Source organism: Cupressus sempervirens, chromosome 1, assembly GCF_028749045.1.
Source record: "Cupressus sempervirens isolate cs-2001-9-10 chromosome 1, ASM2874904v1, whole genome shotgun sequence".
NCBI classification, from domain to species: Eukaryota; Viridiplantae; Streptophyta; class Pinopsida; order Cupressales; family Cupressaceae; genus Cupressus; species Cupressus sempervirens.
Genome location: NC_143118.1, coordinates 889,348,691 through 889,374,777, shown reverse-complemented (window position 1 = coordinate 889,374,777; position 26,087 = coordinate 889,348,691). Strand labels below are relative to the sequence as shown.

General features: G+C 32.8%; 1 protein-coding gene across 2 annotated transcripts in view; it reads left to right on the top strand.

The window, feature by feature from the left end:
• Positions 1–26,087, top strand: part of LOC149580707 (MLO-like protein 1) — a 406,166-nt gene that overhangs the window by 250,540 nt on the left and 129,539 nt on the right. For both annotated transcript variants that reach the window (XM_089814525.1, XM_089814517.1), the window contains exons 6-9: positions 67–155; positions 20,151–20,225; positions 20,434–20,522; positions 20,634–20,683. In XM_089814525.1, the coding sequence (XP_089670651.1) occupies positions 67–155; positions 20,151–20,225; positions 20,434–20,522; positions 20,634–20,683 (303 nt within the window). The remainder of the gene's footprint in view (positions 1–66; positions 156–20,150; positions 20,226–20,433; positions 20,523–20,633; positions 20,684–26,087) is intronic.

Genomic DNA, 26,087 nt, shown 5'->3' with positions numbered 1-26,087 from the left:
TTAAAAATTGATACTATGTAAAATTCAAAATAGATTGAAATATTGTATTATTGTTTGTTAATACAGTTAAGAAAAAAAAATATTTTCATGTGATTCAACACGCATTTATCAAGAAGCACGCCCCATACGAAAGGTCCTTCATTATGAATTGGGTGGTATGTATTCTCATCTTATTTTATTGTATAATATTATCTTTTTAAGCAAACCAAATCTCTAAATATGTATTACAAATTACAAAATAAATTGAGTTATATCTAGGATTCTAGCAAGAATAATCATATTTATGTTTTGAGCACACACAATATGTCAAAATTAGAACGAATGTTGTAACTCCTCATTCTATAAAATATCAAATATAGATAAGAGATATATGCAATTTAATTTCTAATAAATAGAAAAGTGTAAATAAATAAATACGTTTAGAACTAGGTGTTGTTGGAAGTCTTATTGGAAAACAAGATACATTTGAATTAGGATCTATAAAACTTTACACTGATAAAATAATTAACTATATTCACACCTAATTCATCTCATATCTAAGATCGCATACCATATACTCATAACTTCTAATGCTAAAATGAAATCTATCGAAGCACAACATCCATGAAAACATAAACTCATAACACAGAAATTTTGATAACCAACAAACACTTCAAGATGAAGGTAAAAATAGGGTGGGAATAAAACCCACAAATATTTACTATTACAACAACAAATTTTTCCTATTAGGGCTACAATTTGATCACTTCTAATGATCTACCCTATGAGGGGGTTGCTTTGTTAAAATCTTTTTAAGACTATTAGGTCTTACCTTGATTAAGGGATTTTACACTTACAATGAAGTAAGGACTCTGTTAGGAGATTTAATTAGCTCTATTAAAACCACTCTATTAAGAGATTTTCCTTGACTCAATCTATCAAAATTGACTTAATACCTGATCCTTCAGTTTTCTTTGAAAGTTGTTCATAAATTTTCTCTCTTTAATATCTCAAAATGATCTCCTTATTCAATATGCTTTGTTATTTCATTCATTTCTCTAGTTTCTCTCCTATCAGACTTAACCTATTCACTCCTAGATGCTCACTTCTAATCACACACATTTTATCTCTTTTAATTTATGGTTAGAACCCTTCCTGAATAGATAATCATAGGAAGTTCCAGATCTTAATCAATGATCCATACTTCACCCTTTTGTCATTTTACACATCCAATTTTTGGATTGGTTAGTCTTATTTTCTTAAGATTAATGCATTCTAAAAAAATACATAATCTTATCCTTAACTATCTCTACAATATTTAAATGTTGTATAGAAGTTAGCTAAATGATTTACATAAGTGTTTGTGCCATTACAAACTCATATGTTAAAACTGGTTTACTCAAGACTTGAATGTTCTGACATGCGGTCATAACTAAAATTCATGTTATTACCCAACTTCTATACACTTGGCATATATTGATTCACTCAAAATTACTTAAATTTACCAATGCTTGGTCTCTACTATATTACTCGGCATGTGTGTTGACTTAGTCTCTACTGAGGTGCTCAAAAACCTTTGACTTTCTCAACATGTATTTATATGTAAAATGTTAATCCTATGGTAATACATATTGTCAATTAGTGCCAAAACACTTAGTCATCATGGGAAGTCATTCAAGCATATGAGTGTTAACCGAGCTCTAGTATGAACACAATTAGCACTGTCAATTGAGCTCTAGTGTAAACAAGGTAACCAAGCACAACCAATTTCAAAATGATAATTGAGTAGGAATGAACAATGTGAACCAAGCCATAAATTTTTTCCTAGTGATCAATGTGAAATGAGCATCCAGTTTCAACCAAGTACCCAAAATTTCCTGAGTATCAACATTGAGCCAACTTGGTAACTATTTGTGAAACTATTATAGCCAACCTAATGCAAGTTACTATTTGGATCATTGTATATGGAATAAATCTTGTTTCATTTGATAAAAATAATCATGGAATTATATTATTATCACAAGTGAATATAGATAATGGAAGGGAAAATTGATTAGGAGGCTACTGAGTTGTACAAAGGAAAAGTAAAGATTCAACTATCACAATTAGTTGATCATTATATTATTCAAAGGATCTTCATTAGATTGCAAAGAAAAGATCAACCTATTGATTCATCCTAATAGGTGTATCAATCTCATATTGGTGAAGAGGCATCTGAGGATCAAGGCTGTTGACTTAGATGTGGGTTTTGGTCAAAGTTTACTTCCGAGGGTCATAACTTTTGACTCAGATGTGGGTTTTGGCTGAAATTTTATAAGCAGTTGCATGAAGAGAATTTATTTGGATTGCTAATGGAGATCACTCAATAGGTGACCATTTTGACATTTTTTTGGGAGCCTTAAAGATCATCTTGACCCCAAAATTAGCTTTTCATGTTTTTTCCAATTTTTTAGAAAGTTTTTTTCTGTAATAAATCCAAAAATCTATTTTTTGATTTCACCGATTAGTTGGAAATTCATCTTGCCTTAGTTGGGGGTTTTTCTTGGGAAAAAATGGGATTCATAGGATGGGTTTTAAAAATTACCAAAAATGGAAAAATCTATTTTTCCTAGAAAATTGCTAGATATGGTAATTTTTAGAATTGTAATAAGTAGGTGTTTTATTTCATTGTAGGGGAAGAGTAGAGTTGAAAAAGTTTAATGAAAGATTATGGCATTCTAAAACTTCTATGTTGTGTCATTTTCTAATTTAATCTTTGAAGAGTTGAGGGTTGCATCACAAATCTTCTAGCCAGGTGGACCTAACAATCCTTGCTGAATCTCTTAATTGAGTGCATACTTCATTGTATTGTATAAATCCTTTCACAAGGTGGACATAGAATTCCTATTTTCTCTTAACTGAGTAGATCACCATAAGTGATCAATTGTAAGCCCTAATTGGCCAACTTTATTACTACAATAGTGAAGCAGTGTAGATGTCATTCTCACCCCAATTTTACCTTCTCCTTGGAGGGTTTAAGGGTTACCAAATATTGTGTCAAAGTGTTATGGTGTTTTTTCTTTTATTTCTTTAAGTTCCATGCATGCAAGTAGATTAGATAATCTAATAAAGATGGATTAAGAGAAAGAAGTTTTAAGTGGTTCCTCATTCATCTCCCCACCCCTCTTAGTCACTCAACCATCATCAAATTTCCAACAATTGGTATCAAAGCAAGGTTCTTTTGTAAAAAATTTAGTAGCTTGAGATGAAATATCAGAGGCAATGGAAGAGTACAAACTAGAGAAAACCATTGAGAATGAAAAGATGGATCTACATGTGGCCATGGAACAAATCAAGAAACTGATGGATCAACTCTCTCAATCCCTAAAAAGAAGAAAAGAGTTAGAAACACAAATGAATGAAAATATATACATAAAAGAAAGAATAGAAGACATTTCTAGAGAAAGAAGATTTGAAAAAGAAGATGTAGCTATAGACGATCTACTTGGAAGGAACCTCATTCTGCAAGAAGAAGTCTAGAAATTGAAAAGGGAATAGGAGATTCATTCAGTTAGGATGTGAAGTCATGGAACAAAAGGAAAAAGCTGAAAATGATAAAGAGATGGCAGATGAAGAAAAAATATTACTTAACACAAGACTAGAATAAAAGGACAATGAGATCCACCAACTATCACTACATTAAGAATATATGATAAATCAGCTTAATGGTGCAAATCAAGAAGTCATCATTTTAAAGACATAAAATGATAGACTTAAGAATGATCTTAGAGTAGAAAAATAAACCAATGAAATAATGAATCAGTTGATTGAACTATCTCAGAAAAGATACAAAGGCAAAATAATATTGGGTTATACTGAACAAGGAGAATTGTCATATCAAGGAGCTCAAAAGAACAAAAGGAAGACTTTCAACCATTGTAGAAAGATAGGAAACTCATCAAAAAAATGATAGAGTAATGGAAAGTCAAAGTTCAATGGAAATTGCTATAGTTGTAATAAGCCTGGACATAGAGAAAGTGAACGCAAAGATAAACCAAAGTTCGGAGGAAAGTGCTTTACATGTAACAAGAAAGGTAATAAATCATCTAAGTGTAGAACAAAGTAATGGAACACATTCAAACAAGCTATGGAGAATATGGGCACATTCAAGAAAACTTTGTAAGGACTCACCTTAAAAAAAGGAATCCTACCAAAAGATTCTATGTATGCAAAGAACTCAATTATTTAGTAAGAAATTGCATGAACCAAGCTACTACAAATACTAATGAAGAAAATAGAGGCAAGACTAAGATTGATGAGTTCAAGATTGAAAAGAATTAGCAATGGATAAGGAAATCTCCAGAAAGATCAAGTCAAAACTCTAAAGTTGTTAACAACCAAGTCAATGAGTTGGGTGACACAAACACCTCTAAGAAAGCATATAAGGAGACTACTAGAGCTATGAATAAAATATAAGACCTACATTAGTTCCAGACAATTAAGAAATCAAGTCCAAATCAATACATCATATGCACTACAACAAATAGAAGAATCATGTTTTAACTAAGTCAAATCTCAATTATAACTAAGCTATTAGTTATTACCGAGTTATTCTTCAGACATAACAATGTAAGGTCAGGTTCTATGAATCAACCAAGTTATATGACCTAACCAAGTGAAGTTAGGTTGGCATCTAGTTCTAACAAAGCTTTATGATGTATAGTTCATGTCAAGTTTGAGATTGAAGACCTAACCAACTATTTCACCTACCATAGTACAAAGCATTTATGAGACCCAAAAATTTGAAAGTTTTATAAAATGTGAAATTGAGGGTTTATTCCTTCATCGTGAATTTAGAGAGAAAATTATGGAGAGAATTTTAAAAACCCTAAGTAATATAAAGAGCAAATTTTTGTCAAGCTAAGTTATAGAGTTCTTCATTAACCAAGAATGATAGAAGTTTCATCAAGCACAAAGATAAGGAAGGGTTCTAAAATGTTTGTTAAGAACACAATTTGCAAAGCACCTAAATTCAAATTGTACCCTATAATTGTTGAAGAGAAGGATCCTGAAGGAGCACACTCCATCATCCCTCTGAAGGTACTTATATTTCATGATGTGAGGACTTTTTAACATTGTTCTATTCAATAATTAGGTAATTTCAAGATAGATTAGGCATACAATGTGTTGTGTGAGAATGGAGCTTTAAAACCCAACCATGAGCATTTGGAAGTCAAGGGTTTGACCGAAATTCTACATATGCTGAGGAACTTTCAAATAAAATGGATCGAGTATATATTGAGTAGAGTCCATGATATGACCCTCTAGCTTGAGAAACCATTCAAGATCACAAAGAATATGATCTATCAAAACAGGTTATCCTATGTTGGATAGACCTAATATAACAAAAACCTTAGCTAAATGGGATGAAAGAGGTATGAAGCTAAACAAAGTTACTGATATGGAAATAAAATTTGGAATTCATGTCATAACCCACAAGATATACGGTTCAAGAAAACCTAATAGTGTTCCATTTGAGGTGGTTGACCTAGCATACAAAGTTATAAACAAAAACTTATCCTTTGATCTTGTCGTGTTGTAGCTTATTCAGTTGACTAAGAACATGGAGAGCATCTGAACATCCAAGAACAATCCATGTGTCTCATCTTAAAATGGAAGCACTTTCATGTTAAGAGTATTTAGCCCTTTGAATAAGTGATCTAGGGTTATTTCAAGCACCTTGAATGGGTCTTTGACTTAGATTTGGCTTTTTCCCCTATTCTACCCCTTTTTCATCTTTCTTTCTACACTTTTCTAGCATTCTGGACTAAGATCCTGAGATTTGTACCTTAGGGTCACGGATGATGTTTTAGGTCAAGCTTAAACTCGATCCTGATCTAGGTCAAGGATGACTTAGACCCTAACCTAAGGCAGGGTTGATCTTGTCTCTGATCTAGGTCAAGGATGACCTTAACCCTAACCTAGGGCAGGGTTGACCTCGTCCCTAATCCCAGGTCCAAATTTCAAGGTTCCATGATGTTCAAATGTTAGGTTTTAGAAATAATTATTTCCCACTTCTAGGTTGGTTTTTTGGTCCCCAAAATGGTAAAATCTTAAATTGTTTTTAATTTAGGTCCATTTTTAGGGGTTAAGGTTAATTAGGATTTAATGCTCCCATGTCAACCTTCTCTAGAAGTTTGTGCCCTAGATCTCTATATAAGGAAGCATCCTCCTCTCATTTTCTCTAAGACTTAAGAAAGAACAAGGCATAAGGAGATGAGAACAAGTTATACTCTTTCATGATCAGCCATTCAAGAATTATAAATTTCAAGCAAGCATCCATCTTCAAGAATTCAATTCATCAAGGAGATCTACTGTTAGCCATTGAAGGATTCAATCTCTATGGAGCCCTCTTGTTGAAGATTTCTCCATCCACATTCATCCAAGCCTCTTCCTCATCCAAAATCCATTCAAGATTGGTTTTGAAGAATTAATGCCATTGATTTGAGACACCCTAAATTCATTTCTACATTCATTTAGAGCATCCATACTTGTGGATTCAAGGATTTCAATATAAGCAAGGTGAATAGTTCCATTTACTTTGTTTATACATATTGCAATTTCAATTATATTTCAAGGTTGATTCCAAACCAGGGTTTGACTAAGGAAAACCCCCCATCCAACAAACAAAATCATTTTTCTTGTAGATAGAGGTGTGAAACAATAAATTAAAGAGTAGATTCAGATACTCTTTTTGTCGAACTTGTAGGATCCATGAATGGAATTTTTTTTGAGTAGTGCATGTCAAGGTTGACTTTTTGGGTCAAGGTCAACCTTTTTGGGTCAAGGTTTATCTTCTTGGGTCAAGGATGACCTCATCCTAGAATGAGTGGAAACCTGACAATCTATGTTGACCTTCTTCGATCAAGGTTGACATTACTGGGTCAAGGTCAACCTTTAAGGGTCAAGGTTGACCTGTCCTATATAAATCAAAGAACTTGAAAAGTATAGAAACAAACAACATTAAACTCACCTTAGGAATTGACTGTCTAATAGCTAGGCACTGTCTCAGCAACTCCATGCATGTCTCTCAAAGTTCTTCTCTCCTCGGCATCTTGCTTTCTCTTTTTAAATCTAAAAAAGGTAAGAATGGGTAAGTATGACTTCTTTTCCATTATTTATACTTAAATTTAGGGTTTATTTTATGGTTTACTCAAGGTAAACTCAAATTCCCCTTTTTCTCAAACATTTAGATAGACATTCACTCTTTTCATCATAACTTGAGTTCGGTAACTTTGTTTTCAGTGTCATCAGTGGTGTTGGAATCATGATTCAAATACCTAACTCCTTAAATCAATTTAGATGTGTTATAAATATTTCTAATGTATTTAAGAAATATATTTTCAACAAATTGCATATCCAGTGTCTAAAATATCCTTATCACCTTATTTCACCCTTCAGAAATAGAAAGTTGAAACAAGGGAGCATAAGGGGCTTTATGCACTTCTCAAGTGTCATTTAGTAAGCTTTAGGTGGTTTATGAATTTTGTCATTAACCTTGTGTGTTGCAGGTTCTAATAGTCTTCTACAGGATCTCTATATTGAGGACTTAGCTATATCCTTTTTATTTACTATGATGTTTTCTCACTTTAGCTTGCATATTCACATAGTGTCATATATGAGCTAAAGTGGGGGATAAATGTATCATCTTAAAATGGAAGCACTTCCATCTTGGTAGGTTTATCACCCTCTTTTAGTATATTTATCATGATATATTTGTATTTAGGATGCATTATGCACTTGATTCCTTTGCTCTAGGTCAGATTAGGGTTAGGATCTAGAAGATTCTCCTTATTTTCCCTTCAATATGGCTCTATTTTTAGGTAGAATTTAGGTATAGGTCCTCCTAGCCTACATTATATTCATTATAGAATTTTGTGCTTAGTCCTAGCATTTAATCCTATTCTGAAATTATTTCTAGGTTTTTGGGCATTCTCATGACCACCTATTTTCTACTCTATTTTTGGTTTTGATCCCTAGGTCGACCCTAACCTAGGGCAAGGTCAACCAATTCAACCCCAACATAGGGTAGGGTTGAGGTCATCCTTGACCTAGGTCAAGGTCAATATCTTTTACCTTCTTTTGGATTTGATCCCCCTTTTTGAATTTTGTTCCCAGAGGGTCCCTAAATTAATGTGTTGGTAAATAGATTTGTCCTTTCTTGTTTCTTGTGAAGATATGACTCTTAATGCCTGAATGATGAACAATATCTATTTACAACAGTTGAAAATCCATTCTCTAATTACTAGCTTCTCTCTAAATTGGTAGGCACAGCTCCCTGTGTGAATGATGTTCAAGGAATTATTTTTTATTCCTAAAAATAATGTGGGGTATGCTCTTAACCCAAGAGTAGAAGAGGCAAACCAAATTAATCCTAACTAGAACTTAATTTAGGCAAGAAAAACTTCTCAATACTAAAACAGATTCACATATCCACACATCTTATGAATCCATAAATCTATTCACATAAGATTAGAATAAGTTCAAATTCAAATCTAAACTATAACTAATAAACCAGGAAAATTAACAAAATCTTTAGCCGAATGAATCATAACAATACTTGTCACATTCATTCATAATCTTGAAAATAGGGGAAAGAAGCTCTATTCTTCCTTAATTCTCTGTAAAACAAAAAGGAAACATAGACTGAACACAATACCTACTGGAACAGAAAATGATTGACATAAAATACCATTTAATTGACTCTGCAACAAAAAGTACTTCACACCAAAAATTTGCTGACCTTTCATTAATCATTCAACTTCATACATATAGATTTTGAGAGATGACAGTTACAATAGGAATCTAAATCAGTTCATCTTCTGAGGAGACAAATGGCAAGATGCCAATTTTTCATATTACAAAGTTTACAAAATTGGTAGAAGTCACAAAAGAAGGTGAAAAGGAGGCATCATCGAATCATTTAGACTTCTTCCCCTTTTCAAATTTTGCCCTATATGCCTTGGCAGTGACTATAATGGGAATTAATTCCTTATGACTAGGCACGTGTACATTATTGAATCTAAAGAGTCATTTGGAGTGTTCTCGAGCCAATTCTTTCACATAATTTAGATGTCCTGTCAATTCTTCAGCAGCTATGTGTATGCATCCACCTAGTGTTTGTATCTCTATCACTCTGTTTTGAACGCTTGAAGCCATTCCTGATAGGTTACTTAAATACATGGATAAGTTTTTCTTCATTATCTCTACTCCAATAAGGGCTCTCCCTTGACCACTAGTTTGTGGATCAGTGTGTAATCCTTTTATCAGTTCAAATGCCATATCTTGAGTTCTCTTCACTTTATCTTCTATTTCCTTGAGTCCTTTTTTAGTTTCTTGAATCATCTCTAGCATGAATTGCATACCCTAGAGCCATTCAAATAGGGGTTTAGTTCCTTTCTTCAAATCTTTACTTCAACTGCCTCCTTTGCCTTCATCTGGATAATCATTTTTAGGAGAGAAATACACTCATCGCATCGTGCTTTCTCCACAATAAAAGTGCATTGATTAGATGAGATATTATCTTTCTCAATCTCCAATCAAAGGAGAAAATTCCCAATTTGATCAATCAAAGCAACTCCATCCACATTGAGTTTATCAATCCACTCTTTCCCAATCTAACCAAAATGTCTATCTTTCTGAAGCTATGAGATGAACACTTGCACTTCTTCTGCTATAGGATTCTTAGTAGCAGACACACTAGTAATGGTTGCCAATGGAATAACTAGCTGCCTGATGAATCTTTTGAGTTCCTCTATCTTAGCTGTCATCTTAATCTTTGACAATTTGAGGCTTTCTAACTGGCCTTCTATTATCTCATTGCCTGATCTCCATAAGCCAATTTTTGTATCATGCCTGGCCTCTCCAAGATCAATTGAATGCAAAGTGAAGTCTTCAAGAGTCATATCCTCAATCCTCCCTACTTTATTTGGTTTTGCAATTTCCATAGTCAAATGTCCGGTATCTAGATCCTGCCCAAGTATGGACAAAGTTTTCTATTTCTTAGCTTTTACCATAGCTGACCTAGAGCATACCGCTTGAGACACAACATCCTTTGTAGGAACACTTTCACCTTTCCTCTTTCTTTTTCTTTCTAAGGTGTCTTCAAGCTAGGACTCTATACCAATCACCTTAGAAGCCATTCCAAGTGACTCTATGCTGAACATTTTCTTCTTTACTAGAGTCATTGCTACTATTGTTGTAGAGAAGGGGTTCTTCAAATCTTGAGAGAGGAGCCGAGATGAACCTGAGACATTCTCTTCTTCTTGAGTTCTCTTTGTAGCTTCATCAAATTTAGTGGACTCGTTGTTGTTGCTCTTATCATCTCCAATTTCTACTATCTAGATAGGAGAACCAGTTGGCTTCAAAAGAGAAGCACCTATAGATGGAGTAGGGCTGTGATGAGGAGATGAAATTGGGGTAACATGTGGAGATGGAATTGTGGTAGTGTGAGGAGGCAAAGCTAGAGCATTGATTCCATCTTTTGGCTCTTTTGTCCCTTTTTCTTCAGTACCAACTTGAGCTCCAATCACTAGTAGAGAACCTCCTTGGCAAGTTGGAGCTATTGAAATATTCTTCTCCGGGGTTTGATCACCTCCTCCTACAGATTGAGCTAGCCCTTTAGTAGCTGAAGTTGTAGCACTGGGTGTGGTTCTTTGAGAGGAAGTGGGAGTAGCAGCAGCTGGAGAAGCTTGAGTAGGCTTGCTCTTGCTTTGGCTCTTTTTTTTTGTCCACTCAACCCATTTCTCAGTTCTCTTAATGATCTAAGCCATCATAACATCAATATCTTCTTCTATATTTACACATGGCTCAGAGCTGATTGGAATGCTTCTCAATTTGGTCAAATATATATTACTATACATATTTTGACCATCATCTTCTAGCCCTCCTACATCCAAGTTGATGCCATAGGTCTTGATTTGATCTATTGTAAGTCTAGAAAAGGCGCTATCTCGGCTCTCTAGCTCATCTCTGCAATCAGCCCAGTAATCTTCCATGGTAGTTACATGTTTGATGATGCTTTTGATTTGGAGCACATCTCTAGCATACCTATTTGGATCAAACACAGGCCTTACCACTTCATACTCCTCCAGTCTATATTTGTTCTTGAACGCTTTGAGTATGTTCTTTGCATCAGATCTAGACTCACAACTATAAGCTCCAACTTGTATGGAGAATTCATACCCCTTCTTTCTCAAACTAGTGCTCAGCACATTTACTTGAATTACTTTCCTGATGACCTCGATGAGCACAATCATATCATCTGGATATCTAGGTAGCTTCAGGGGAAATCTATCAAACATTGCAAGATGCAAATAAGAGAAAGATGAGAATTGAATAAAATAATAGCCAAACTAGCTGATGACCACCATTGTTTCTGGGCTAAACCTCCACTCCAAACACCCTTGGAGTTCCCTGTAGATTCTCATAGTAAATGCATCATTAACTTGGATATACTCTGCATAGCTATTCTGTAACTGCAAGCATGGATAAAACTCATAACTTTTACATTTTTAGGAAAATTCTCTATTCTAGGGAGTCCCGACCATAATTGTAGGGAAGCCAACATATATATCAAGAAAGATGACATATAAAATGAATTGTAAAACTTGGCTACACTAAGAGCCCTAGAAAGATGTTCACTAGCTTCATACGCCCAATCAACATACTATGTGTCTGAGCAGATAATTTGCACCATAAAGAAGTATTGTTCTATAAAATTGAATGCTTCTACTTAACCTTTTAGTTGATGCAAGAGGACTAAAATATCCACAATTTTAAGCTTAATATCCATGCCAAATATGGTTTTAGGGACCTTACTCTTTGCCCTTCTAGGCTTTTGGAACCAGAAATTCATGATCTCCTTTCACCACACCATCTTCTTCAGGGAGAATTCGGACATGGCTCCTCTGATTGTTAGCTCAGAGAACTCCTCTCATTCTAGAATCCATAGAAAATTCACCACCACTTGCCTATCAATTGAAATCAATACCATTTGATCAAGCAATAGGATCTTCTTGGTGTCCGGGTTGTAATGATTGATACATTCCACAATTAGCTCTGAAACTTGTACTGCAATAGGAAACCTGGCTGCTTCCACCAGTCCACTTCCTCAAATCTTCTCCATTATAGGGTGAATCGGCTCAGTTCTCAGCCTTCTCTGAAAATCTTACATATCAAAGAAACATAGTGAAGTATCAGAGATACTTTGCCACATTGACTTGATTCCACCCAGCCCATCAAAACCAGAGAATCTTGATGCCATTTTTCCCGATATAGAATGATAGAAATTCAACAATTGTGATAATGTAAGAAAATGAACCCTAAACTTTGAATTTTTTCTAAAGTACTATTCAATATAATAGTATAACAGTAAAGCGGTGATTTGAAATTCTGTTATGTTCTTCTTTATATAAAAACCCTTGATCTGCCCGTTAAATTCCATAATTTGCGCCACACGAGCAACTTTAAGGATAAATCCATTGGGTTAGTAAATGTAAGGGTTCAAATGGATTTCTCCTTGTCATTTCACTATTTCCATTGGCCCAATAGTAACTCTCCTTTATTACTGACTTACCTTTCCATTTTCACCCAGTTTCGAAAAATCAAGAACATAGTACCCCCTGAAGAAAAATCCACTTGGCTAGATTCTGCTCAAAATATCCTTACAAATTTCACTATTTTTCTTCTATTTTTGTCCCAAACACATCTTGTGATCTATTCAAATACTTACCATGCTTTTAGTAGTGATTTTTCATTAGATGCAGATTATTGGTCTCGAGGGTAGAAAACCCACAATGGAGAAGGTGATTTCCATTTTTTCGCTTAAGCTTTCGCTTTACCTTTTCTGCCTTAAGCACTTTACTATAAGCCTTTGAAAAACATAAAGAAGGCTTCACAAGTGAAAAATGGGGCCCACTAGTAACTTTACCCTTCTATTTAGGCCTTTTCGAAAAACTTACCTTTTGGTTTGAAACCAGCCAAAGGAGAAGCTATTTCTGAGTTTTCCGCTGATGCTTATTCTAATCATTATGGTGAATTCTGAATGATTCCCACTATGAAAACATGACAATATTTGAATGATTCATCCATAATATGGCTTACCTTTCCTTGTTTCGGCCTACAAATAACATTTATGGATCCCTGCGGAGTTTCACCTTCGGGGTGCAAAAACCCGCTATGGAGAAGAAGAAACCTTATTTTTTGCCAGTTCAACTTGCTTTACACTCAGATCAAAATGAATTTCAAGTAAATTCATCTAATGTAGAATTATTCAAGAATATCCATCGAGTAAGGATCTAGACTACCCATATGACTTATGACAATAAGGAATACCCACCCAGCTATATAATGTGGGAAAAGACAAAAAGATGGAAACCCGATGGAGAAACTTAACACTTTGAGGAAGGAAGAAACAATTGAATCGACCGATCCATACATAATATGAGTTAAATCCTCCACTTTGCAAAATTGGACTATGGTAAAAAGTGGGGTAACATAATGTCAGGCTTTTAGATTTGAATGTGGAAGGGTTTTAGTTCGAGATTAATTTACTTATTTTCCCTCTTTAGTTAGTTATTTTGATTTGACCATAATTTGAGGTGAAACTTGAATTATGGGTCCTCACATTAGTCTAGGAGCCTCACCTTGAAGCCTCTACATAAAGACTCTCATTTGCATCCATTTACAACTAGAATCAAGAGATAACAAGAGAACAAGATGATGCTAAGAGAATGCAAGATTGCAAGAGAATGATATAGAAGATCAAGCTATTGTCGATATTAAGTATTTTTATGACCATGCCATTGTGAACATCTATTTGGAGCAAGAGAGATCTTATCCTCCTTGATCCACCATTATCAATATTCAAGCATTCAAAGGTACAATCATGGGGTAGAAATTATGAATTATGAGTTTGGTAGGAGTACTTTAGCCTTGGGGGCTTGGCATACTTTCTTATCTTATTCAAATCTATGCATTTCTTTCTCATACATATTCATGCTAGGGTTTCAATCTAGTGGATTAGATCTTGGCATTACATATTCAATACACACACATATTCTACTATATCTAGCTCTTACACATTGAATATCCAAGAAACATACCTTCATCACTTCTTGGATCAAACTTACCAATATTAGCATCTCTCTTAATATAACACTTACTTCCAAATATTTTGGAATACTTAACTGATTGTGAATGACCAAACCATAATTCATAAGGGAGCTTGCTCATACCTTTTCTGATATGTACTTTGTTTATGGTGTACACTGTTGTATTGACTACTTCTCTCCAAAATGTCTTGGATACATCATTCTCAAATAACATCACTCTTGTTGCCTCTACTATTGATTTGTTTCTTCTATGTGCAATCATATTCTATTCAGGTGTCCTAGGTGAAGATAATTGTCTCTTGATTCTATTCTCTTCACAAAACATATTAAACTCTCTAGAGGTGAATTCTCCTCCTCTATCTAATCTCAAGTATTTTATCTTAACATTGGATTCATTCTTAACTCTATTCTTAAATACCTTAAACTTCTCAAAAGCTTTAGAATTCTCTTTAAGAAATGCTACCCACATCATTCTAGTGAAATCGTCAACAAAAATCATGAAATACCTCTCACCATAGAATCCTCTTGTTCTAGAGGGACAACTCAAATCTATGCGAACAATCTCCAACTTCTCTATGGTTTTGAACTTCTTGTTGATAAATAATGCCTTCTTATGCTTAGCCAAAATACATTCTTTGCAAACAACATTAGTAGGATTTATTATCTTAGGCAAATCTTTGACTACAAATGTGCTACTACCTTTTATATTATTATCAAAGTTTATATGATAGAATCTCCTATATCATAATCAACTATTATCCACTTTAGCAAGCAAACATGTCATTTAAGTGGGATTCAACTGAAATAAATTACCTATGGACCTAGTTCTAATCATCTTACCATATTTATTCTTAATAGTACAAGTATTTTCTATGAATTAAATTGATACCCATTGTCCATCAACTATCCAATACTCAATAAATTATGCTTTATTCCATCAAAAAAATAAAAATCTTCAATGTTAGTTCTTCCATCTAAAGTAATGGATTGAATCCCTATAATATTATAGGCTACATTGTTAACAACTCTAACAATGCCTCCATCATAGTTCCTGAATTTAACAAACTTCTTCATATCACTAGTCATGTGATGTGAATACCATTCTCTATTATCCAATAAGGTTCCTTTTCAACTATCATAGTTGGCCCCATCAAATCTAGGACTATCCTTTCTAAAAAGATTCGTCATTGATCTCTCAAAGCTATTAAGCTTCTCCTTCAAGGACCTAGCACTCTAATAACAATTGTTAGAATATATAGCCCACTAATATAACTGGGGGGAGTGTGAATCAGTTATCGAACTAATATCACAATTATCAAGCTTTATTAAACTTTAACCATTTGGGAAATATAATAAAAAAACCACAACAAGATACTCATGCACAATAACACCAGAGATGTTAACTAGGGAAACCCTTGATCAAAGGGAAGACCCTGGTGGGGATGGTACCCACAAGATGATGTACTATTATAAATATTACTTGTTAGAGGATGAACCCTATTATGAGTTAATAACAACATTTAGTACATATCAGTCCTTATTAGGAGACTTTGAATCCATGTTAGGAGATTCCAACCCTATTAGGAGTTGTGGAAGACAATTGGACTCACTTCCCAAATAGCTTCAAGGGAAAGATCAATGAACCCACTATCAAAATTATCTCTATATTATTCCTTGTAGAATAATAGAAATGAGTAAGACTGGTTATTTCTCTTCATGACTTGTCAACTAGACGTATGCTCCTTCTAATCCTGTAACCAAATTACAAATCTTGCATCCGATGATCCCTTGGTTCGCTTACTCGCATTCAGTAAACACTTTGTTTCTTTTCACATTTTGCATACACTTCAATCTTACAATCATGTTATAAACAATGAAAATATCTTTCCTTTATACCATATCTTCAAAATAATTCCTTGAGTCAGCCTTGAGGTTTTTCCAATTAATTATAATAAGATAACATTAATTTACAATTACAATAGCACTATCAGCTCATAGTCTATAAAAATTTTCACATGTGCAACACTAGGGCTTGCCCATCTGCTAACATCATCATCAGACTATCATAAGTCACTGGCTGACCATGCATCAACAAATTATTTCATTTCCAAAGGCTATAATGAAAACATCAAAAATTGCTTCACAAGTACTCTATCTTTGTATTACTCTATGTAAATCAAGTACAACTTTTGCACATCTTCAACTTACATTTTTCACATTAAATGACATTATTAGGACATAGCATAGATCATGTCTATAGTTGTGCATCACCAGATAATCAAGGCATTGTCCGTACAGCTAAGATCTTTGTCTACTACTTTTCCAGTCTTCAAAAACTTACTATTATGTTGACATCAATGACAAAAACAATCATGAATGCAAGATGTCAATACTCACCAATGCTTAGGATACTTCTCCAGAGGAATATCATCATCATTCATGCTAACAAATACTACATGATGTAAAGAATATTTTTGTTAATGCTTTTGACATTCAAAATTTTGATCAAGATGCACCAATAATCAACTAGCTTGTAAAAATAGTTGATCAAGTGAATGTTGGTAACATGGAGTCAAATGAGAAACAAATGGATTGGTCTATGAGAATATTTGAAACTAGGGTTGTGGACAAAGTTTCCATAAACATTGCTGAGAACAAAGCTAAATTATAAGAGAAAGTACATGTTATGCTAGAACTAGTATAGAAGGTAAAAAATTTGTAAAAAAATTTATTAGATGTGCCAAGATTCACAAAAAAATATTTAGGCACAAATAAATCAAATTCAGGGTGAGATGAAGAGATCCAGTAGCATTATTTTAGAATCATCTGAATCAAGCATTGATCAATTCAATAATCTATTGAATGCTCAAGACACATTGGACAAGCTTTGAGTAGGTGACAACAATATGAGATCCAAATTGATCTCTATTTAGGAAATGATGATACCTCATTTGGAGGTCATGTAGAGAGAACTAAAACCAACCCAAGATCTTATCATAGAAGATCATAATTTTTTAGTGGACGATAGTTTAATTGATTTGGTTGCAAGAATTTAATTGCATAATCATATTTTGAAAATAGAAAGAACCACATGGGATCATGCATTGTCCATGATCACAAGAGTTCATATGGAATTCATTGACAAATATGGATTACTTTTACGTATTCAATCTAGCAATAGTGACATATAGTGTTCAAGAACAAAGGGGAATTTAATGTAAAGGGAGAAATGAAATGAGATTTCAAATAAAGGTAAAGAGAGAAAGATATTTGAATTAGGGGAAATGAATTTGTTATTCATTTTTCCATTTTTAATTCATTATTTATTGGCATAAGTCATAAGACTTAGGGGGAGAGCTCATTATCAAATTCTATTGTAAAGATGTAAATATGACAAAGTTTTTTTCCACTAATGTCAAAGGGGGATAGTGTTGGTATCTCTAACCATTGTTGTCTATTAGTGTCAACCACTTAGTCATTTACAAGGCAGTGTCAAATGATCATCACTGTGATTGAGATAACTCTACATAGGCCAAGTCATGTACATAAGCAAGTATACACCGAGCCTTGTAGGAGCTAAGTAAGTGTATGGTCACCGAGTATTTTAAAATGAGTCAATCTCAATAGCGATCGAGAAAGTTTCAAGAATGCAAGTGTCCACTGACACAGTGTGTGATGAGCACTATATAGACCAGGAAATAGCAATGTCGAGTATCAAAAAATAGTAATGATCAATCAATGCAGAGTTTACATAAAAGTTAGGAATGGAATAAATTCTAAAGTAACACATTTTTGAATTGACGTGGAAGGAACGTTTAATTCTTGTAGAGGTTTTTACAGAGAGTTTTATGTGTTAATGGAATGTATTCTATATCCCTATGATTTGTGATCAACAATTCATATAAAGAGGCTATTATGGAACCATCTAGAAAACTCTTTAAATAGCAACGATCTTAACCTAGACCAAGGATGAGAGTATGTATGAGTAAGTAAGAAAGGGAAAGAATGGAGAAGTGTATACATACAAACAAGGAATAAAGTGAAGGATCAAGATCAGATCAGAAGTTAGTAACAAGGTTTTGGTATCACTTAATAGAGTAACTAATCTATTCATAGCAGTGAAGTGAAAGGGGAAGAAAATATTATCATATCAAAGGAGAGGATCAATTAGCAAGGAGAAGACTCAAAATCAATTTACAAAGAAAATTGAGAGTTAGGTATTGAATTAGTTTTAACCAACTTGAATCAGGGTAAATCTCTTAACAAAGTGGTCTTAATATATCTTTATAAATCTCCTAATAGAGTCCTTAATTTTTTGTAAGTGTTAAATCCTCTAACAAGGTGAGACCTACCAGTCTCTTAAGCTTTTAATATAGCAAACCCCTTGTAGGGTAGATCGTATTTTATGATCAAACATTGTAACCATAACAAATATTGTGTTATGTGTTTATTTTCATGCATGTGATACATTAGATTTATATGTTACAATAGATTTACATTACAAGTTTTGCATGCACAAGTTTACTGATAGATGTGAGTCAATTGGTGAAAAGATTAAGTGTTTAAGATTCTGATTCACACCCACCCCCCCCCCCCCCCCCCCCCGCCCCCCCCCAAGTAACATGATAATCATGAAGAGGAAACCAAAATAAATGAAACTGAGAAATCCTATAGATTGCCATGTCATTAGAATGCCCAAGGCAAATAAAGATTTTGCCACAACACACTAACCCATGGATGCAATATGTGGCAAATTAATAACATATTAGACCTTAGAACACTACCATATAAGCTCGTTATTATTGAAGGATCAAACGGTAGGGTTATAATTATATAACATTATTAATATTTCAATTTTAATAAATATTTAAAGGGTTTGTGATTATGATTATTATTATGATTGAGTTTAAGGTTTCTTTCATGATTGTAATTATAGCTAGAGTTATGGTTTAGATTAGGGTTAATATTTAGGGTTATAGTTACAATAAGTGCTTAGATTTATACTATGGTTACAATTAGAATTGCATTTCAAGTTTTGATTATGATCTTGTTTAGGATTAGGGTTTAATGTGAGTTACGATTATAATGAGAGTTAGGAATGGGGTTATCAATAGGTTTAGGGTTATAATAATGATTTGGGGAGGGATGCATCATGGTTAATAGTATGATTAAGGTTACAATATTGATTAGGGTTAAGTTAGGATTGAGTTTAAATTTACAACTATAGTGAGTTCCATTCTTAAACATAGGGTTTTTTTTATAATTTCAGTGATTATGGTTAGGGTTACACTTTAATATTTCTTAGAATATTTAAGGTTAAGGTTAATGGTAATGGTTTATGATTATCTTGCTCAATAAGATGTATTTATTCTCTACTTTACTTTCAATATCTCTTCAGTGTACCCATTGTAGCATAAGGTGTAATTGTTGATTTTTAATGTTTTCAACATACTACAAATCTTAAGCATTTTGTAAGTCAACCAAATTCTATGATTCCTTACAAGATGTACCCTTCACTATTATTTCTATATTCTTTATATACATCAACCTAAATTCGTTGAATGGTAAATCAATTGGTACTCGTAAACTTTGATTGGCTTGAGGTATCATCAAGACCAACATATGCTTAGTGTTACATAGTACTAGAAATGCATGGAAAATTTTGGATTTGGTCACATCAAAAACAAGGACAACATTATTCCATCCTAGAATGCATTAATTATATGACATATGTTTAGTAACTATTTTTAAATGCATTAAGAAATGAATCTTAATCCATGTAGATCAGGGAAGTATTGAGAGAGAGAGAAAAATGGAACCAATAAATAACATTGATAAATATTTTAACTTCATTGTTTTACACAACAAAATATAAAATAATAAAATCATATGTGTTTATTTATGATTCAATTTAAATTAAATTTTGGGCAAAAATTCAAGTATATTATAGTTTTATTTAAGAAATTCATGCAACAATTTTATTAGTGTTATTATTGACAATGTTATCTTTATCTTTAGATTTCCTTTTTCAAACAATTTTGGGGATCTGTGAACAAGTCAGATTATACTACAATGCGGTTGGGATTCATTAAGGTACACATAGACTATACTAATAACTTTTTACAATTTTATTTCCTTTCATTTTAGAGTGTATGGTGTGTGTCTCACATATACTCTCCCTTGCCTTCATATCTAATTTATTGCTTGTCTAATTATAGTACTTAAACTCCTTGTTGGAAATTATTATGGTTTATATTTCAAAGTGTTTTTTCAATGAATCAACATGCTTCATTGTATGCAGTTTATATCGAGTGAAGCAATACCTTACAATTTTTACAAGTACATGTTACGAACCCTTGAAGATGATTTCAAAAGAATTGTTGGCATAAGGTTTGCATAGCTTACTATATTTGACATTAGTTAATCCCTTCTCTTTTTCTAATATTAAAAAAATAACTTTGGTGATTGTATTTACCTTCAAATTTATACAAATTATTGCAGGTGGTACCTTTGGATATATGTCATCATCTTTTTGTTATTAAATAATCACGGTGAGTTAAGTGCATACACATAAATATTTTTTTTTAAAATTAAAACTCTCTCAATAATCTTCTAATGAAGGGTAGGAAAAGACAATTTCAAGAATTATAATCCAAGATATATATTAATCTTTTAAAATTTATAAGTTAATATTAATAAATGTTGTAGCAATGGTAGCTCATAGGCTTTGTGCCTCGTTGAGTTGCCTCGTAGGTCTGAACCCTTCATAAAAAAAATGTTGTAACAATGAAAGGTACTATCTACTCAATGGAAAATTTTACATAGTGAAAAAAACTACATACACAATATAAAGATAATATTTTTAGATAATATGTAATTATATTGGCCTTCAATAAATTTTAAATAACAATAATACTATTAGAACATTAATATTCAAATTTATTAATAGGTTCATTAAATAAAAATGCTTAAATATGTATTGAGATAAATAAAGATATAAAATTTATAATTATATTGTATTGATAAACATAGTTTATATTATTAAATATATATATATATATATATATATATATATATATCTTTACGTAATTTAACATTATCTATAATACTTCATTGAAGTATTTATAGTTGGTACATAATTATTTAAATTAAGTAAACCATTGAATTATTAATAAAATATATTAGGGGAAAATATTTAGTATGATCATTATTAATTTTTTATGTTATGAATGCAGATGTAATGTGTTGTCCAGGAATCCTTGGAAATGGGAATATAGCATACACAAGCATTTTTTTGCAATAATATATATATACATGCACGCATCAATCATAAAGATTAGCAAGGAAGACAAAAAACTAACCAAAGATCCCAACATGCTATTACCTATAAAATGCATATATTTACATTAAGTTAATTAATAATGACAGGTTTGTTCCATTAACCATATTAACATTAAATGTGACATTCATTTTTATGTCCAATTACAAATTCCTACATGATTAAACATACAAGTTCATTTTTGGCTAAAATGTAATGGAACCATGACAATGTTTCTAACCAATCCAAAAGTGTTAATAATTGACCTATTTTGAATTGGAAATGTACAACTTTTAATTGGGCATCCATATAACCAAATAAAATTCTTCAAAAAAGTCCATAAATGCTCATTGTCTAGGGTACAATGAACTACAAACAATATTGATTATCATATGATATGATGTTGAAAAGGGTGTAAAACTTTTCCATAACATTGTACAATGAAAAAAATCTATTGGGTGTGATAAAACTCATTTGTGTAAAAAGTATTTTATAGGGATGATAAAACATTAAAATGAGTGTGGTAAAAATGCCCTTCACTCCAAAAGCCATAACTTTTGAATCTAGACTCTGATTGACTCCATTCAAAATGCATCAAAAAGGTATTGATGAGATATAAAACATGTAGAACCTCAAAATATAATAGTCCAAAAAACACTTTTGACACCATGCCAAGAAATAAAACATAGCCAAGAATAAGTGATCACAATTGCCAAAATATGCAACACATAAGATACTCTGAACAACCAAAGAAGGAGCATGTCGATACCAATGTACGTTATAAAATTAAATTTATCTCCACATTGGGGAGTACATAATACATGAATATCAAGGCATCATACCATCAATTAAAAATTAAATATATGAAAGTAAAACATTTAGGTTATCCATCAAGATATAAGAATAACTTAAAGCAAGAAGAGTTTGTACCAAAGTTCAAGCACAAAAGTGAAGTCAAGAGGACAAGAGAAGGAAGGATAATTCAATAATATCCATATCCTAAATTTAAAATAGATCCATATATTTTCTCTAATCCTCATCAGTGGTATAGGTAGAAATTCCTCCAAACCACATGGAACCTATAGGCCCACTCCACTATGCTAATAGAGATAATGATTTGAGAATAGTCACAAAAGACAAAGGCATCCAAGGATAAAACACACACATTAATCAAAGAATGACATGAGAACTCAATGATCGTGGATGTGATTCAATACATTAGATCACATACAAACACATGATAGAATAACTATGTAGGGAATCTAGTAGTGTGTAATCCCTTGGGTCATACTAGTGCAAGTTGTATATGGTATGGTCATTTAACTCCCTTGGGAGGCCTCATACTAGGTATGGTAACTTAGATCCAATGGGAACCTCATATTGTGCCCTCACACTATATTTTATAGGAGACTAGCTATCATACAAAACCACACCATCACATCAGCTCTCTCTGGATGCTCAATTATTGTCTATGTGTTTTCTTATCTTGTTTTGAGTTTCATTATCCCATGTTTATTATTTGGTTATCACTTGTTTAAAACCTCTCCATGTTGTTGTTGGAAATGAAGAGAGTAATTGAGAGGGGAGGGATGAATCAATTACTACAAAAATAATTCCCTATTCCTAGATGTCAAAATAATTTTTTTACTGATAATGCAATTCTTTATCCATCTTAGTTAAAACTAAGTTCTTTTTGTAACTCAGTTAAAAAAATAGTCTTATCAATATTAATTTTTTTTAGCCTTTAGTAACTTAGTTGTAGAAACATAAAGCATAAAAAAAATAACATGAACACAGATGATACAAAGATTTAATATGGAAACCCAATTTGGGAAAACCACCATGTAACTAGTTACGATATAATCACTCTTCTAAAGTGAGCCTTGTTAGGAGCCAACCCTATTAAAGGTTAAAATACGTACTGTTAAGTATGACCTTGTTAGAGGATTTAGTTCACCTGGTTAGGAGTGGTCTGGTTAGATGTCTTCAAACACTTCAATCTTGAAATGTCACCTTGTTAGAGGATTTACAATCTGACTATAAAGTCAACTCTATTAGGATATTTCTTCACTACCATAATGGTTAGAAGGTAATAGTAATTTGACCTAATCTAAGAAATAACTTCTTTTGCATATTCAAATCTCTATTTGGCTTGACCTCTAGATCCTTAATGATCAAAATATTCTTTGTTTCTCATCCTTCACACTTTTCTACTCTTTCCTTTCTTTGATTACATATTCATCTCATTCCACCTTGTTCACATTCTCTATTTACTTCCAGTTCTTGATCTTTCTTATATATCATTAGCTTTACCAAGTCAGCTTCAATGCATTTTTAAATATTCATTAAACATCCAACTAGTTGGCCTCAATTATTCAATTAATTAACAAGTGTAATCTATTGATACTCTGTTAATATTGGGATTAACCACTCGATTAATACTGGGATTCCTTCATTGTTTGACTACTCGGCTAGCACCAAGATTTCTTTGATGTCTGACCACTTGGCTAGTACTGAGATTCCTTTTATGCCTAACCACTCTATTAGTACTTATATTCCTTTGATTCCCAACCACTCAATTAGTACTAAAATTTGTGTAACATCAATGACAACATATAATTAGAAGAATTGTGTACAACAATCTCCCTCTTTGGCATTGATGGCATTACAAAATGTTAATCATATAATGATAAAAGTATGATAAATTAGATAATATCCTTAGTTTCATTCTAATTTTCATCCATACCAACTCCCTCTATGATTCTACTTGGATTTTTCTAAGCAACTTCCAAATAAATTCTCCATCTTACATCTGTCACCACTTTTCTTTGTACTTTTAAAATTAATCTCCCTCTTGAGATACTAAACTCTCCCTCTTTGAAATCAAATGCTAAAGGATACATACTTTAAATCTACTATGTACATTTTGTATTGATTCATATGCAACATATTCTAAATTTTACACCTGAAGTGTGACAACCTATATCAACTTGATATATCTTAAATGAAACTTTGTTGATGCATCACCATATTGTACATTAGTTAGCATCAAATAGGGTAATAACCCTTAGTTTACCTCTTAGATACATAAATGCATCCTTAGGTAATTCCTTAGTGAGTATGTTTGCTATTTGTTCCTCAGTGTTCACATATTCCAATCTCACCTCTTTGTCTTGAACCAATTCCCTTAGGTAATGATACTTGATTGTAATGCATTTTGTCTTTGTGCGCATCATAGGGTTTTTTAATATATTGATTGCACTTGTGTTATCAAAATTGATATCCATTGGTTCCTTGATTTCCTCCTTCATTCCTTACAATAATTTCTTGTTCCATGAATATTATGCTAGAACAGTTCATTGCTACAGCAACATACTCTGTCTCTACTATTGATTGAGCTATACAATTCTTGATGCAAGAGCATCCAGAGGTATAAGGGCAATCCTATGTCACCCAAAAAAAATGTACTTAGACTTATTTTATATTTCATGTGTTTTCATTTCTCGATACCCATTTGGGTCAAATAAAGGTTCCAACTCTCACAGTTCCACTATCAGTGTTCTAGGTTAGAGTAGTTGAACACCTTGGGATACATGTAAATGTTGGAAAAATAGGAGTATATAATTGAGCCATAATTTTGGTAAATTAGAGGGTATAAATTGGCCAAATGAATGTAATTGTAATTTAGAGCATTCTAGAAAAAGAATCAGGTCAAAAGGCCCCATGGTTTGAAAGTTATCACAGTTTTTCAATTTCTGGAGACCTCCTAAGAATTCTTCAAAGTTAAGTTAGGGGCATTAAATGACCTCAAATAGGGACAAAAATGGGGGACAAGCAAGGCTTGTCCATAGGGCTATAGATCGCTTTGAGAGCTTTCCAAAAATGTAAATGGTTTGTCAATCAGAGCTATGGTTCAAAAGTTATGCCTCTCGAAAGTTTGGTTACCATTTTTGGATTCTTCCAATTTGTGCCGACTTCTAATGCAACTTCTAGAGCCTTCTATTTGGTTGGTGGATGCCAACTAGCACTTTCTAGAATGTATTCCTAATCCTTAACTCTCTGGGGTCTATTTAAGAACATTTATGGCAATGTAAAAGGCAGTTCGGAGTGGAGTTTGAGTGAAGGTACTGGGAGAAGAATTTATCTCCATATTTATGCTATTGTAAGCCCGTAGGGCATGTTTTGTAGTCTGTTTCTTTGCACTAAGTGTACTAGCATATTTTTACAGTTAATAAAATTTTCCCTTTCCTGTTGTGTCCATTTGATGCTTGGGTTGTTCCCCATCAATTCTACTTCTTTCTTGTCCAAGATACTAATCTCTTTTGAAGAAATAGTTATCCTCCATTGGTTCTATTTCTATCATCAATGCTTCTTGCCCAATTTGCATCAGTAAAAGCTCTTAACTTAAGGTTTCCTCCTTTCTTGTACCATAAGCCATATTCTTTAGTTCCATTCAAATACCTCATATTCCTTTTTACTTCCATCATGTGATTTTCTTTAGGATTTGTAAAAAATATTGCAACTATTTTGACTACTAATGCAATAATAGGTCTAGTGTGTACCACATACTAAAGTTTCATAATCATTGATCTATAGGTATTCTGATTTACCTCCTTTGAATCATCACTCTTTGATAG